Source organism: Ranitomeya imitator, chromosome 7, assembly GCF_032444005.1.
Source record: "Ranitomeya imitator isolate aRanImi1 chromosome 7, aRanImi1.pri, whole genome shotgun sequence".
Classification (NCBI taxonomy): Eukaryota; Metazoa; Chordata; class Amphibia; order Anura; family Dendrobatidae; genus Ranitomeya; species Ranitomeya imitator.
The window spans coordinates 124481432-124498532 of record NC_091288.1 but is presented as its reverse complement, the minus strand read 5'-3'; the positions used below and the strand labels follow the sequence as shown (position 1 = coordinate 124498532).

The 17101-nt window shown below is 45.6% G+C and overlaps 2 protein-coding genes across 3 annotated transcripts in view; both read left to right on the top strand.

Moving 5' to 3' along the window:
• Positions 1-16726, top strand: part of INPP1 (inositol polyphosphate-1-phosphatase) — a 472347-nt gene extending 455621 nt beyond the window's left edge. Inside the window, exon 6 of one of the 2 annotated variants that reach the window (XM_069733793.1) lies at positions 15756-16726. In XM_069733793.1, coding sequence (XP_069589894.1) covers positions 15756-16323 — 568 coding nt within the window. In that variant the 3' untranslated portion in view covers positions 16324-16726. The remainder of the gene's footprint in view (positions 1-15755) is intronic. The other variant, XM_069733792.1, reaches the window with a different exon arrangement.
• Positions 9994-12866, top strand: LOC138645892 (uncharacterized). The gene is made up of 3 exons (XM_069735386.1): positions 9994-10319; positions 10526-10718; positions 10894-12866. Exon 3 carries the CDS (start codon positions 11882-11884, stop codon positions 12617-12619), a length of 738 nt encoding a protein of 245 aa, XP_069591487.1. The 5' UTR covers positions 9994-10319; positions 10526-10718; positions 10894-11881; the 3' UTR covers positions 12620-12866.
• Positions 16727-17101: the final 375 nt, after the last annotated feature.

The following is a 17101-nucleotide window of genomic DNA, read 5'->3' as shown; positions in this document are numbered from 1 at the left end:
GCTAGTGGGTTACTTTTGCCATTGCCGGTCCCTGAGAAGCCCTGGATGCATATTTCTATGGATTTTATTTCCGATCTTCCGGTTTCCCAGAAAATGTCGGTTATCTGGGTTGTTTGTGACCGGTTTTCTAAGATGGTTCATTTGGTGCCTTTGCTTAAATTGCCTTCCTCTTCGGATTTGGTTCCATTGTTCTTTCAGCATGTTGTCCGTTTGCATGGTATTCCGGAGAATATTGTGTCCGACAGAGGTTCCCAGTTTGTTTCTAGGTTTTGGCGGGCCTTTTGTGCTAGGCTGGGCATTGATTTGTCTTTTTCTTCTGCGTTTCATCCTCACACAAATGGTCAGACCGAGCAAACTAATCAGACTTTGGAGACTTATTTGAGATGCTTTGTGTCTGCTGATCAGGATGATTGGGTGGCTTTCTTGCCAGTGGCCGAGTTTGCCCTTAATAATTGGGCTAGTTCGGCTACCTTGGTTTCGCCTTTCTTTTGTAATTTTGGTTTTTATCCTCGTTTTTCTTCTGGGCAGGTTGAGCCTTCTGACTGTCCTGGTGTGGATTCTGTGGTGGGCAGGTTGCAGCAGATCTGGGCTCATGTGGTGGACAATTTGGTGTTGTCTCAAGAGGAGGCTCAACGTTTTGCTAATCGTCGTTGGTGTGTTGGTTCCCGGCTACGGGTTGGGGATCTGGTCTGGTTGTCTTCCCGTCATGTTCCTATGAAGGTTTCTTCTCCTAAGTTTAAGCCTGGGTTTATCGGTCCTTATAGGATTTCTGAGATTATTAATCCGGTGTCTTTTCGACTGGCGCTTCCGGCCTCTTTTGCTATCCATAATGTCTTCCATAGATCTTTGTTGCGGAAATATGTGGAGCCCGTTGTTCCCTCTGTTGATCCTCCGGCCCCTGTGTTGGTTGATGGGGAGTTGGAATATGTTGTTGAGAAGATTTTGGATTCTCGTTTTTCGAGGCGGAAGCTTCAGTACCTTGTCAAATGGAAGGGTTATGGCCAGGAGGATAATTCTTGGGTTTTTGCCTCTGATGTCCATGCTGCTGATTTGGTTCGTGCCTTTCATCTGGCTCATCCTGATCGTCCTGGGGGCTCTGGTGTGGGTTCGGTGACCCCTCCTCAAGGGGGGAGTACTGTTGTGAATTCTGCTTTTGAGTTCCCTCTGGTGGTAGCAGATGGTAATGCAAGTGCTCCTGGGCTGCAGTCTTGGACAGGTGTATCTGCTAATTGCAGTTCTGACTGGGGTATTTAGGCTTGCAGGACTCATTAGTCCTTGCCATTTGTCAATGTTTTTTTGGGATATGATGGATCTCTTTCTGGATTCTCCTGCTTGGCTGCCATTTCAGCAAAGATAAGTGTCTGTTTCTTTTTCTGTGGCACACAGGCAGGGTGCTTGTTTTTGATTGTATTCCTGCTCTGATTGTAGGATTCGCTGGAGTTGCAGATATACGCTCCTACGTCTTTAGTTAGATGTAGGAAGTTTTTGTATATTCTGCTGTGGATATTTTTGAAGGGTTTTAATACTGACCGCACAGAACTCTGTCCTATCCTGTCCTATTTTAGTTAGAGTGGCCTCCTGTGCTAAATCCTGTTTTTCTGCCTGTGTATGTTTTTTCCTCTCCGACTCACCGCCAATATTTGTGGGGGGCTGTCTATCCTTTGGGGATCTGCTCTGAGGCAAGATAGTATTCCTATTTCCATCTTTAGGGGTATTTAGTCCTCTGGCTGTGACGAGGTGTCTAGGATTGGTTAGGTACACTCCACAGCTACTTCTAGTTGCGGTGTTAAGATCAGGATTTGCGGTCAGTATAGTGACCACCTACTCCAGTGAAAGTTCTCATGCTGCTCCAAGGTCAAAGGATCATAACAGAGAAGCTCCTGCTGATGCTTCTCTTGGGCCTCTCTGAGCACCTTCATATCTTTCAATATGGCCTTGTTCATGGTTTGACAGGTGACCTCTGAGCTCAGAGACTTCCTTCTCCAACTCATCCACTCTGCTCAATTGCTTGTCTCAGGACCCCTTCTCGCTCAACTGTTTCTTTCAGCAGCTCTATCTCATGGTCCTGCTCTCTTTTGGCCAGCACATGAGGCACCATCAGTTCTTTAATTAGATTTCCAAATGGGCTCTCTTGTCCACCCATACTCTGCCTCTTCAGAGTTCCACCTGTTCCTTCAACTGCCTCTATGGTCTCTGCGGGGCTCTCTGTCTGTTCACTCTTAGGTACCTCTCGACTCTTGGTAACTTCAGAGATCTCCATCCCTTCGGCATCAGGTACTCTGGAGCCTTCAACATTCTGAGCCACTTCAACCTTTCCGGGCATTGCAGATGTGGGACTACTACAGGTCTGTTTTAATTCCAGCCCTACCTCTGTGCTGGGATTTGTCAGAGATAGTGACCTCCTTATCAAGGACAGTAACCTGATCTGTACCTGACCCTGACTCTTCCTCATCATCTCTTTTCTCAGAGGGTGTAGCCTGTCCCGCCTTTCTGTGACCCCCGTGACGAGAGGAAGATCTGTCATTTTTACTCGGCTCCCCCTTACTGCACTTTTTCCCTTGTGTTCGAGTCAGTCTGAATAGGAGTCACCCCCTCTCACCCTGTCATCCTGGAACAGCAAGTCCCCACTTAAAACAGGTGTTAGACCCACTCTTTCTTCCAGTCACCCGTAACTCTTGACTATTGACTTTAGGTGGCGCTACCTCCTCTTTATGCATCCCATTAACAGGAATCCCCACAGCATGCTGCTGTAGTGGGGCTTCAATACAACTGTTTCATCTCTCCTCTGAGCAACCCCTTCACTTCATCAACTTCCCATAGGTCTTCAAAGACCACAAAGTCCCGGCCCCTCTCAAAGAGGTAGAACAAGTTTGGTGTTAAACCGCCATCTTGGCACTCTACACTTTTGGACATATCAATAGTCACTCTGTCCACAATATAGTCCACAGTGACCCCATGGATGCATCGAAACTTGACCTTTTTCTCGGTTAGACAGAGAACGAGAGGAGTTCCCATCAGTGTCACCTGACTCTCAGTCCAGTAGTCTAGATACTCACAGTACACATCTGCGGCCTGTCAAACGGGAAGTTTATGCCACACTCCGAATAAGCAAAACAAACACCGCTGTTCCCCAGACATGTCCACTGAGGTAACTGATGCCGCCCCTTTTGAAAGCCCCACCCATTTTGGGGCACTATCCCATTTTGGGACTCCACCCCTTTTTGGGCCACCACCCCTTGGGGGCTATTTTCTCGTTTAGGTCCACTACCCCTTTAGGGACTCCACCTCTTTGGCAACTACCCCCTTTTGGGATTCAGCCCCTTTTTGGCCAACCATAATTATTTGGGGTCACCGCTCCCTTTTGGGACTCCACCCACTCTGGGGTACACCCCGTGGACTCCCCACGGCACTCTCAGGCCCCAACAGTTCCTCACTGTGAGGCTCCTGTGGTTACTACTGCAGTTCCTGCTGCTGCATAACCTCTTGCTGCAACTGCTCTGCATGGCTCTACAAAACCTCCAGACGGCTTTGCGGACCTCCAGACAATTCTACGTTAAGGATGACCACCTTTGTAACCCCGCCGAGTTATCGCCAGACGCCTTCAGTCTTCGTGGCCCCGCCGAGCCACAGCAATCTGAATCAGAGGAAATAAAAATTCATAGGCCCGCCGGTCCACACCAAACACCTGCACATGGGCTTTATAGAAAAAAAACAGTCTCTCACTGACCCCGGTCAGCATAACACGGACTCCTGTCTGTTACCTGTTAGTGTCGGCCACACAGGTTCCCGTATCCCTCTTCTCCTTAGAGGTATCCCGCAAACAGTTCTCACTGACCCCGGTCAGTATCACTCACGGTTTTCAGACCGTCCACTCCTCTGGCTCAGACCAGCCAGCACTGCAACATGTGCTTCTTGGACCATTGCCCGCAGTCTAGCACCAATTGTAACATTTCGCCTACTACGTGTCTTGGGGGACATTCGCTTGGCATGGGATTCAAGCACTCGGGCATGGTTTTTCCACTTAAAACAGTCTATATGGTTTATTTTCTCAATAAACCATAGAAACATGAACAAAAGGCAAACAGTCTTACATCAGACTGACGAATCCTCAATGTTCATAGTAGAGCTCCGCTCTCTCAGGTCTGTGGGCACACAGGCTGTGCCATGTCCAGCACGCAGGCTCTACAGCCTAAACACGGTCTCTCTGTATTGTCCGGGACACATGGAAGTCTGTCCACACTTGCAGACTCCCAAACAATCACTCACATGTGCCAAACACACCACCATTAGGTAGCCTGTAACCACACCCATAGGTGAGGTAGCATCACATGCACTGGTCACATGATCATGACATCACTTCAGGTCCTCAAACTCCTGCAGGGAAAAGGGGTACAGTGAGCACCCCCACTCAGAGTGAGGTATATGGGTAGCCAGACCCTTGCATCTCTCATAGCTACCCACAACCCAGACCCAGGTGCACTAAGCGACATCTTCAGTGCTCATGTGCACTAAAGACAAAATACACCGGGTTGCATCACAGGGAGCATCCATCCCTGTAACACATACCTCCCATTAACTACACAAGCACCAGTCACACCACAATAATATATATATATATATATATATATATACACAGTACAGACCAAAAGTTTGGACACACCTTCTCATTTAAAGATTTTTCTGTATTTTCATGACTATGAAAATTGTACATTCACACTGAAGGCATCAAAACTATGAATTAACACATGTGGAGTTATATACTTAATAAAAAGGTGTGAAACAACTGAAATTATGTCTTATATTTTAGGTTCTTCAAAGTAGCCACCTTTTGCTTTGATGACTGCTTTGCACACTCTTGGCATTCTCTTGATGAGCCTCAAGAGGTAGTCAGCGGGAATGGTTTTCCAACAATCTTGAAGGAGTTCCCAGAGATGCTTAGCACTTGTTGGCACTTTTGCCTTCACCCTGCGGTCCAGCTCACCCCAAACCATCTCAATTGGGTTCAGGTCTGGTGACTGTGGAGGCCAGGTCATCAGGTGTAGCACCCCATCACTCTCCTTCTTGGTCAGATAGCCCTTAAGGTACCATCACTCTGACCAACTTCACAACGATATCGCTAGCGATCCGTGGCATTGCAGCGTCCTGGATAGCGATATCGTTGTGTTTGACACGCAGCAGCGATCTGGATCCTGCTGTGACATCGTTGGTCGGAGCAGAAAGTCCAGAACTTTATTTCATCGCTGGATCTCCCGCAGACATCGCTGAATTGGCGTGTGACGCCGATCCAGGGATGTCTTCACAGGTAACCAGGGTAAATATCGGGTTACTAAGCGCAGGGCCGCGCTTAGTAACCCAATATTTACCCTGGTTACCAGTGTAAAAGTAAAAAAAAACAAACACTACATACTTACATTCCGGTGTCTGTCCCCCGGCGTTCTGCTTCCCTGCACTGTCAGCGCCGGCCAGCCGTAAAGCAGATTAGAGCGGTGACATCACCGCTCTGCTTTTAAGGCCAGCACTTACACAGTGCAGGGAAGCAGAACGCCGGGGGACAGACACTGGAATGTAAGTATGTAGTGTTTTTTTTTTTTTACATTTACACTGGTAACCAGGGTAAACATCGGGTTACTAAGCACGGCCCTGCGCTTAGTAACCCGATGTTTACCCTGGTTACCCGGGGACTTCGGGATCGTTGGTCGCTGGAGAGCTGTCTGTGTGACAGCTCTCCAGCGACCAAACAGCGACGCTGCAGCGATCGGCATCATTGTCGGTATCGCTGCAGCATCGCTAAATGTGACGGTACCTTTACACATCCTGGAGGTGTGTTTGGGGTCATTGTCCTGTTGAAAAATAAATGATGGTCCAACTAAATGCAAACCGGATGGAATAGCATGCCGCTGCAAGATGCTGTGGTAGCCATGCTGGTTCAGTATGTCTTCAATTTTGCATAAATCCCCAATAGTGTCACCAGCAAAGCACCCCCACACCATCACACCTCCTCCATGCTTCACGGTGGGAACCAGGCATGTAGAGTTCATCCGTTCACCTTTACTGCGTCGCACAAAGACACGGTGGTTGGAACCAAAGATCTCAAATTTGGACTCATCAGACCAAAGCACAGATTTCCACTGGTCTAATGTCCATTCCTTGTGTTCTTTAGCCCAAACAAGTCTTCTGCTTGTTGCCTGTCCTTAGCAGTAGTTTCCTAGCAGCTACTATACCATGAAGGCCTTCTGCACAAAGTCTCCTCTTAACAGTTGTTGTAGAGATGTGTCTGCTGCTAGAAATGCTGTGTGGCATTGACCTGGTCTCTAATTTGAGCTGCTGTTAAAGGGACTCTGTCACCTGAATTTGGCGGGACTGGTTTTGGGTCATATGGGCGGAGTTTTCGGGTGTTTGATTCACCCTTTCTTTACCCGCTGGCTGCATGCTGGCTGCAATATTGGATTGAAGTTCATTCTCTGTCCTCCATAGTACACGCCTGCGCAAAGCAATCTTGCCTCCGCCCATATGACCCAAAACCAGTCCCGCCAAATTCAGGTGACAGGTTCCCTTTAACCTGCGATTTCTGAGGCTGGTGACTTGGATAAATTTATCCTCAGAAGCAGAGGTGACTCTTGGTCTTCCTTTCCAGGGGCGGTCCTCATTTGAGCCAGTTTCTTTGTAGCGCTTGATGGTTTTTGCCACTGCACTTGGGGACACTTTTAAAATTTTCCCCAATTTTTCGGACTGACTGACCTTCATTTCTTAAAGTAATGATGGCCACTCATTTTTCTTTACTTAAATGCTTTTTTCTTGCCATAATACAAATTTTAACAGTCTATTCAGTAGGACTATCAGCTGTGTATCCACCAGACTTCTGCACAACACAACTGATGGTCCCAACCCCATTTATAAGGCAAGAAATCCCACTTATTAAACCTGACAGGGCACACCTGTGAAGTGAAAACCATTCCCGGGGACTGCCTCATGAAGCTCATCAAGAGAATGCCAAGAGTGTGCAAAGCAGTCATCAAAGCAAAAGGTGGCTACGTTGAAGAACCTAGAATCTATATACATAATTTTCTAAGGGGTACTTCCGTCTGTCTTTCTGTCACGGTTATTCTTTTGCTGATTGGTCTCGGCAGCTGCCTGTCATGGCTGCTGCGACCAATCAGCGACGGCCACAGTCCGATTAGTCCCTCCCCTACTCCCCTGCACTCACTGCCCGGTGCCCGCTCCGTAATCCCCTCCACTCACCGCTCACACAGGGTTAATGGCAGCGGTAACGGCCCGCGGTGTAACGCACTCAGTTACCGCTGCTATTAACCCTGTGTGTCCCCAACTATTTACTATTGATGCTGCATATGTCTATAGTATAAGACATAATTTCAGTTGTTTCACACTTTTTTTAAGTATATAATTCCACATGTGGTTATTCATAGTTTTGATGCCTTCAGTGTGAATGTACAATTTTCATAGTCATGAAAATAAAGAAAAATCTTTAAATGAGGTGTGTCCAAACTTTTGGTCTGTACTGTATGTATCAAACTAAATCCTGTGTGGGTGTCCATAATACTATTCTCATTATGCTTCCAGAGTGGAAATCGGCAAAAGAGTCAATGCAAGGATATGAATGTGGATTCTTCTTCCATGTCTTCAGCAATTTCTGTTGCGCTTTATATTGCCTCTGATGGAGTTGAGAAGAATAATGTCTTTTTGTCATGTATTACACGTAAGGGAGCAGGAAAGGCCGTAGCATAGGAGATCTGTAATTCCTTTAGTCGTTTTTCATCGTTTAGAAATGTGGCTCTTGTTTTCTGCAGCACTGCTAAAAAGTCTGGGAAAAGCGCTATAGATGAGTTGTTGTAAGTGAGCCTTTATGGCATGCTATTCCCAATATGGTGTCTGTTTCTGCTACATAGTAGCCTTTCCAGGAGAGGTCTGGTCTGAGCACTCGGTGGAGGTGATCGAGCTTGGACCCGATGTGCTCTTTCTATAATTAATGTGGGAGACTGCTTGATATCTAGAAACATAGACTTATCAGTTCTCAATAAATGTGCAGGGGTCTTTCTTCTCTGCACACTCTGGAAATCCCAGGATCTGCAAGTTGTTATGGCAGAGACTGTTTTCTAGGTCCTCAGCTCTTTGGGACAACATAATAGCCACCTTTTCCAATTATAGCAATTTACCTGCCACCGGAGCTGTCTTCCAGGGAGGATATTCTAGCCTCAATATTTCACACACTCCCTTAGGTTCTGCAGATCTCAAAAATACCACACTATCTTCACCTCCTCTATTTTTCCAATGAGAGATATCATAGTATCTTGTATAGCAGAGAGGAGTTATACAGATACCTGCTTTAATGCAGGCTCAGTAGGCTCAGGTTCTTCTGGATGTACTTCACCCCCGTCTTCCCGCGCCACCCCCCCCCCCCCCCCCCCGCCCTTTTGCTTGAGTCCCGGTACCATTTTGCAATGAGGGCCTTGCAAATTCCTGGAGCTTCTCCACCGCTAAGGATTGGCATCTTCTATTCATGACTCCTCTCTTGGCATGCACTGCAATAAGAGGTGTTTGTAGATGTAATTTGTCACGCAATTGCAGCAGGATTATGGTAAGTAATCTGAATTAGAGATGGAACTCTCTCTAGGTTCGTCTGTGTTAATGTCGGCTGCCAGACATGCCCCCCTTTAAATCTGCGCTGCGTTCTGGTCTGGGAGTCTCCTCTTGGTGAAGAGTATTCTATTTAGTACGCAAAGTGAGCTGCAGCAGAAGTGTGTTCATGAGGACCACTCTCCTGGGTTGTTTAACTCTGGGAGAAGCTGTGCTCAGTACTTCTAGCTTCTGATCAGCTAGCGTATTATCACTGCTGTGCCTTCAGCTATAAACAGTGCTAGTCTGTCAGCCCATGTGTGAATTCTCCGGTGGGCCAGTCTGACCTTGGCCGTATCGAGCCACAGTATAGGTTCATTTTTTTTCTGATACATTGCAACTCTTTAATTTTGGAAACTGTAAATAGCCTTGTAAATTATTAACTGCTGCTAATGTAAAAAAAAGTGTTACTTTTACTGAAGTCTAAAAGTTATTCAGTCTCCCCCTACCCATCAAATATAGAATCTTTCAAAACAGTCACAAATTGCAAAAAGTCAAATAACCCTAACTAAAGACCATAAAATTTAACTTTTAATGATACCATTAAAGGAAGACTTATTAAAATTTGCATAAGTCGGTGTATATCTCTATGGACACCAACGTACAACTTATTTGACTCGCGTCCTTAATGTTCTCACTGTCCTAATAAATCATATCTTATTTCATATCAGGGAATGGTATAAGGTGCGGCCGCTACCTATATCCTTTTGAATGGTACACCCCATTGATTTACTGACTAGTGCTCTTAAAACTTGCTTCTAAGCCTCCCCAACATGTTTCACCAGCTAGATTGGCGTTATGAGGCTTTAATGAGCCAAGCCAAGGTTGCTGGACCTTTTTAAAAGGTAGGACCTAATGTCATCAAAAGGTCAGCAAATTACATTCTTCCATGGACTAAGGCCGGTTTCACATTTGCGTTTGTGTCCGCAGCGTTTCTACCGCATATATCCGCATGCGTTATGTATTCCTATATTTAACATTAGGAACACATGCGTTTGCGATTGTTCGCGTTTTACCGTGTTTGACGACGCATGCGCCGTTTCGTCGTTTGCGGCTTGGCGCGAAAATGCAACATGTAGTAATTTTTAGAGGCGTCAATTTGCCGCCTGGTAATGCATGCGGTTGATTGCGCAAGGTTTGCGCCAAAAAACGCATTGCTGTCTATATGAACGCATGCGTTCACAAGCACATACGTTTGGTTACGTTCGTGGGCGCATGCGTTTCATTTGAAAACAACATGTGTAGACACTGATAAGCCACCCCCCACATAGTAGGTGATAAAGGGAGTTAGTGGACATTTGCAGGTCACTACTCCGCAGACACAGAAGCAGACGAGACACAGTCTACAGCTTGGAGGAAAACAAGACACTGAAAAATATGAGTATATCCTAGCCAATGCCTTTATTTTCTATTTTCTGTCTCTACATGTCCTAATTTCTTGCATTTCTTTCTTTCTACATGCATCAGAATGTCTTCTACTTCATCTCATGAGGAGTTTCAACCTGGGCCGTCAGAAGTCGAGCATGTGAGTGAGGTGAGTACTTGCCTCGTCAGATTGGTAAGTATTCACTGTCACATCTACACATGTGACAATTTGAATTTTTCTTTTTTTTTAGAGCTCCTCTTCATCTGCGGCAGAAACTGGCCAGGAGCAGCAGAGTCAAGGTCGAGTGGAAAGACGGCAGCTGGTACGTATACAAGGCTGACTGTTTTTTTATGTATCCTCAGTGTAATATTCTTGAATCTTCCTTTCTTTCCATTCGTATTTCTTTACTATTTCTTCTGGAATGCTTTTGTATGTTGCCTTTCCTATTCATGCCATTTCTCTTCATCTTTTTTCTTTCTTTTCCTTATGTTAATTGACCAAACTTTAATGACTTTATTTATTTTTTAGGTTTCACAACGGGAGGATGATCTCATAGAGAATGAACTCCTCATCGCCCTGGTCCAGGAGCGAGTCCCGTTGTTGGACACCCGGGATCCACTGCACTCGAACAACGTCACATTGCGGCGCCTATGGAATGAGGTGGCCAAAGAGCTGTGGGATGGCTGGGACAATGCCTCGACTCGGGTCCGAAGTGCATTTGGTAAGTATTGCACTGCAGTGTGAAGCAGCAGAGACCTTGGCTGTGCTCACTCAACTGTGTGTGATGAAAGAAACTCTCAGGAGTTTCTCTCATCACACACAGTTGTGTGAGCACGGCCCAAAGTTCTTTTTCTGACCAAAATGTTTTTGTTTTTTTTGTTTGTTTTTTTTAACAGTGGGCAAAGTCAAAACACATTGGCGTTCGATTAAGGACCGCTTCAACAAGGACCTGCGTCAAGAGAGCCGTGTTCCCAGTGGTTCAGTAGCAAAGATCCGAACGTACAAATACCATCGCGTTCTGGCATTTTTAAGACTGGTCCTTGCCCAGAGAGCATAAGTATTTATCACGTGCATTAGGTTGTATTGCTTTGCATTACTATGTATGTTTCTATTCCACAGGATATTGCATCTTGTTAATATTTGGTATTAATTTTCTTTTTCCTTTTTTCACAGCACATGGAGCACTACTGTTGGCCCAGGTTCTGGAGTGGTCCTTCATCCGAAAGCCGCTGACCCGTCCCAGCCATCCAGCAGTGCAGCAGCAAGTGGGCCTTCCACACTAACTGGAGACCAGGGAGCTGGTCCATCAGGTCTTCCCCTTTCGCAGTCCACTTCCACTGCCCCTTTCTTTTTGGGCTCCTCCCGGCAGCGGCAGAGGGCTTCGGACATGTCACTCATGCCTGAGTTTTTGCACTTGAGCTCGGTTTTACACGAAGCAATCAAGGCTTTGGGTGACCGAATGGATGTTTCACATAACCTCTTGAATGCACGTATCCAGGAGGTCACCAAAAGCCTTGATCAAGTGAAAGCCGACCTCCAGAGGCCAGCTCATCATTTTTTTAACCAAATTGAGCAGGGCATGTCGGAACACCTTACTCCTGATCTCCAGCTTAGTGTGATGCAGGCCTGCAATGCTGTTTACGTGCAGGCTATGCAGCAGAGTCAGTATTTTGAGCAGACAGTGGCGGCATATCCAAATGTGCCTTCACTGTCACGATTAACCTCAATGCCGACCTCTACTGCATACCACTGCACGGCCACCTCAATTCCTTCCACAGGCGGACTCCACTACAGCGCCAGCACCATGACGAGTGCAGTTGGAATCCCACCGCCACCACCGTGACAACCGCTTCTCCTGCTTGGACCTCCTCCGCCACCACCACGATGCAGCAGGACCCTGGCATGGCTTTCCGTACCGCCACCACCACGATGCAGCAGGACCCTGGCATGGCTTTTCGTACCGCCACCACCACGATGCAGCAGGACCCTGGCATGGCTTTCCATACTGCCACCACCACGATGCAGCAGGACCCTGGCATGGCTTTCCGTACCGCCACCACCACGATGCCTGGCATGGCTTTCCGTACCGCCACCAGCACGATGCAGCAGGACCATGGCATGGCTTTCCATACTGCCACCACCACGATGCAGCAGGACCCTGGCATGGCTTTCAGTACCACCACCACCACGATGCAGCAGGACCCTGGCATGGTTTTCCGTACTGCCACCACCACGATGCAGCAGGACCCTAGTATGGCCTTCCGCTCTACAAGTGCTATGGACTCTGGCATGGCTGCATGCTCTACGAGCACTATGGACTCTGGCATAGCTGCACGCTCTAAGAGCACAATGTACTCTGGCATGGCTGCATGCTCTACGAGCACTATGGACTCTGGCATGGCTGCACGCTCTACGAGCACTAAGGACTCTGGCATGGCTGCACGCTCTATGAGCGCTATGGACTCTGGCATGGCTGCACGCTCTACGAGCGCTATGGACTATGGCATGGCTGCACGCTCTACGAGCGCTATGGACTCTGACACGGTGCAGCCGGACCCTGACAGGTCACCCACCACCACGCCATATGAGCTCACCATTACCTCCCAGAACCCGTCAAACTAAAAAAAACACACACACACAAAAAAACAGAGAAGTCTTAGCATTCCTCCCCCTTCACCTCCCAATGTGTCTGTAATGTTAGGTTTGTCTCACCCTTCCAGTGCGTCTCAAGCCTCTCATGTGTCAAGCCCCATCCCCGAACTACCAGACCCCACTAGTTTCATTGCCCCTTCTCCTGTCACCTCTGCGTCGTCCACGGTTAGCCAGGCCTCAGTGCTTCACACCCCCCGTTTACATCACTCTACCCCAAGCCGGCGCAGTTAAATACATTTTTTTGGTTGTTAAAAAAATAAATTCAATTTGATTTGCCACAATTATGTTTGGTTTATTGTGTCTATCGCCGCTGGCAACACACACCGTGCGTCAAGAAACTTCACCACACGTTTAATTTTTGGGCCACATCATATCTCCAGTAGTTATTTTTTAAAAATGCACCTTTGTGTGTCTTTAGTATAAAGATATGAGGTGGGCCCAAAAATAATAGATGTATTATCTTCATAATCTCTTCTTTCTGCTGTGACTTGAGTTGCAGTCTGAAGAGAAAATGGCGGAAATACAGTGCAGAACTCTACTGAACTGGTCAGGTGTTAAAAAAACAAAAAACAAATTTAGTTCTGAAACCTGACCTGGTGAATAGAGAACTGCCTTCTATAACCTCCATTTTCTCTTTTGTGTACATAATCTATTACACACAAATAGAAGGGACAATGGTGGTCACACGGCATATCTATGCTCACCTGCTCAGGTGACAGAAATAGTGAATTCATGAGGCTGTTATATGTGCATCATGAATTCATTATTTCTGACACCTGACTTGATGAATATAGATCTGTTTAGTGTGACAGTCATTGTCTCTTCAGTCTGTGTCCAATGGATACTGCAGAACAGAATAAGGACACAATGACGTCACCAAGCGTAAAGCAACATGGCTGCCATAACACAAGCAGTATGTGGCCAGTATTTTATATCAGTATTTGTAAGCCAAAACAAGGAGTGGAGCAATTAAAGGTAAATTATGTTATTAACATAACAACTAGCACCTCTGCCTTTAACACCCACTCCTGGTTTTGGATTACAAATACTGATATTAAATACAGACCAAATACTGCTAGTTTTAGGACAGCCTTGGTATGTAGAGGAAAACATAGGAGACACGGTCAACACAACCAAAACTAAAGTTTATTAATGAGAAATATTATCATATCAGATAATTACTGTAACAGATGTAATAACAACAGGACATTTAAACAACATTGTCCTGCCATGACAATCGTCCAATATCTGAATCAAAAAATGCAGCAAATTGATCCCGCATGTGACCAACTGGTGCAGTTGACCGCAGCGGGTGATGCTGGAAATCGGGCAGTGGGTGTGCAACTGGTTCATCCAGTTCAATGTTGGGTTGCTCCTTAGCCATTATATAATTGTGAAGAACCACACAGGCTTTGACCACCTCGTCGACTGTTTCCACTTTTAGATTTATGGCTGATGCAAGAATGCGCCATTTTGAGACCAGAATGCCAAAGGAACACTCTACTGTTCTTCGGGCCCTGGTCAGTCTGTAGTTAAAGATCCTTCTAGTGTGGTTCAAGTCCCGACTGGAATAGGGCTTCAGTAGGTTTTCACACATCTGGAAGGCCTCATCCCCAACTATAATAAATGGCAGTGGTGGAACTTGAGTGTTGGGGAGAGGCTATGGCGGGGGAAAATTGAAATTTTTGCCATACACACGCCGGCCCATATCCGAGTTCTTGAAAGTCTGGGAATCGTTGCCACGGCCAAAAGCTCCAATGTCCACGGCGATGAAGCGACAGTCCGCATCAGCTATTGCCATGAGCACAACAGAAAAATATTTTTTATATTTAAAAAAACTTGTCCTTGTCTCAGGTCTATGATTAAAAAGATCATCAAAAAGGTCTTTGTACTGTACGCTCATATATTTATACATTAAAATAAGATCACCCCTAGGTCTTCATTTTTCCAAACTAAATAGCCCCAAGTGTAATAACCTATCTTGGTATTGCAGACCCCCCAGTCCTCTAATAACCTTGGTCGCTCTTCTCTGCACCCGCTCTAGTTCAGCTATGTCTTTCTTATACACCGGAGACCAGAACTGTGCACAGTATTCCAAGTTTGGTTGAACTAGTGACTTGTATAGAGGTAAAATTATGTTCTCCTCATGTGCATCTGTGCCTCTTTTAATGCATCCCATTATTTTATTTGCTTTAGTAGCAGCTGCCTGACACTGGCCACTGAACATGAGTTTGTCATCCACCCATACACCCAGGTCTTTTTCATTGACGGTTTTGCCCAGAGTTTTAGAATTAAGCGCATAGTTAGGCTGCTGTCACACTAGCAGTATTTGGTCAGTATTTTACATCAGTATTTTACATCAGTATTTCTCAGCCAAAACCAGGAGTGGGTGATAAATGCAGAAGTGGTGCATATGTTTCTATTATACTTTTCCTCTAATTGTTCCACTCCTGGTTTTGGCTTACAAATACTGATGTAAAATACTGACCAAATACTGCTAGTGTGACGGCAGCCTTATACATCTTATTACTTCTACCCAAGTGCATGACCTTACATTTATCCCCATTAAAGCTCATTTGCCATTTATCAGCCCAAGCTTCTAGTTTACATAAATCATCCTGTAATATAAAATTGTGTTCAAGTCATGTTGGTTGACTTGAACACCAGAAAGTGTTTAGTGGGATTTGAGAATGCAGTTGTGATAAGGAAGACTCAGAATATTAGTGGATTAAAGGCAATTGCCCTGAAGAATTTGAATAAATTCCTCAGGAATGATGCAAGAAGCTTTTGTCTAGCTCCTGTTACCTGCTCCAAGCATGAAAAATGTTCAAGGAAGCTCCATTTGGTACTAAAACTTTTATGCAGGGGTTGAATAGATCTGAGACTGCAGCAGTCAGAAAAAGTGGCAACTGTTATATTTGTTGTGTTAATCTATTTACATTGTTGTCTTGGTTTCTTGCAAACAGCAGGAAGTTTGTAAATGTTTCTATCAAGCCTAATTTGCAATGGTGGTTGAGTAATTTTGATTGCAAATATTTATATATGTAATATATATTTTTGCCTTCAGTACCAGTGCATTTAATAGTTTTTGTTTTCTTCAATGTAGATGGAAAGGTCAGTGTTACTGGGGATTGTCATATATGGGAAACAATATCTGCTCTCTGAAGTTTTCTGCTTCCACTGAAAAACCCTACAACAAAGTTTCCCATGGCTCACAGCAGAGGACCGATCCTGGAAAAGATTCTTATGCTACAGTGACAAGCTCAGCTGAAGCAAAAAATGTTCTCAGGGCCTTGTCAACAGTATGTGGTGAGAATGTACACTTTGCTGCTGGAGCAGGTTACAAATGTCTTTGTGTGATTCAAGGTTTTGTCGATTTCTATGTTTTTTCGGAAGATACCACATTTAAGTGGGATAGCTGTGCTGCTCATGCCATTCTTAAATCTCTGGGAGGTGGAATGTTGGACCTTTCAGAATGTATTAAGTCTACAAATCATAATGTAAAACTGGTTGCCAGACCACATCTCCTTTACAATTCTGAAGTGCAAGGAGCAAAAGGAGCAGACAGATGGGCCAATAAAGGAGGAATTGTTGCTTACCGATCAGAACAGCATCTAGAAGTCTTTATGAATCTCTTTATGAAAGAATTGTCTTTGCCAAAAGAACTTCATTAATTATTTTCAAGGTAAATGGAGCCTGTCAGCCAAATTTCACCCAAATCTTATCAAACTATTTATATCTAACTATTTAAAGGTGGCGCTTTCAAAGACTATCTATCTTAATGAGAAATTAAAGTTTGAATTGATATGCAAATTAGGCTGAAGATCTGTTTGCAGATCTGAAGCTTCTGTTAAGGTACCTTCACACATAACGATATTGTTAACGATATCGTTGCTTTTTGTGACGTAGCAACGATATCGTTAATGAAATCGTTATGTGTGACAGCGACCAACGATCAGGCCCCTGCTGGGAGATCGTTGGTCGCTGAATAAAGTCCAGAACTTTATTTCGTCGCTGGACTCCCTGCAGACATCGCTGGATCGGCGTGTGTGACACCGATCCAGCGATGTCTTCACTGGTAACCAGGGTAAACATCGGGTAACTAAGCGCAGGGCCGCGCTTAGTAACCCGATGTTTACCCTGGTTACCATCCTAAAAGTAAAAAAAAACAAACACTACATACTTACCTACAGCCGTCTGTCCTCCAGCACTGTGCTCTGCACTCCTCCTGTACTGGCTGTGAGCGTCGGTCAGCCGGAAAGCAGAGCGGTGACGTCACCGCTCTGCTTTCCGGCCGCTGTGCTCACACAGACAGTACAGGAGGAGTGCAGAGCACAGCGCTGGAGGACAGACAGCTGTAGGTAAGTATGTAGTGTTTGGTTTTTTTTACTTTTAGGATGGTAACCAGGGTAAACATCGGGTTACTAAGCGCGGCCCTGCGCTTAGTTACCC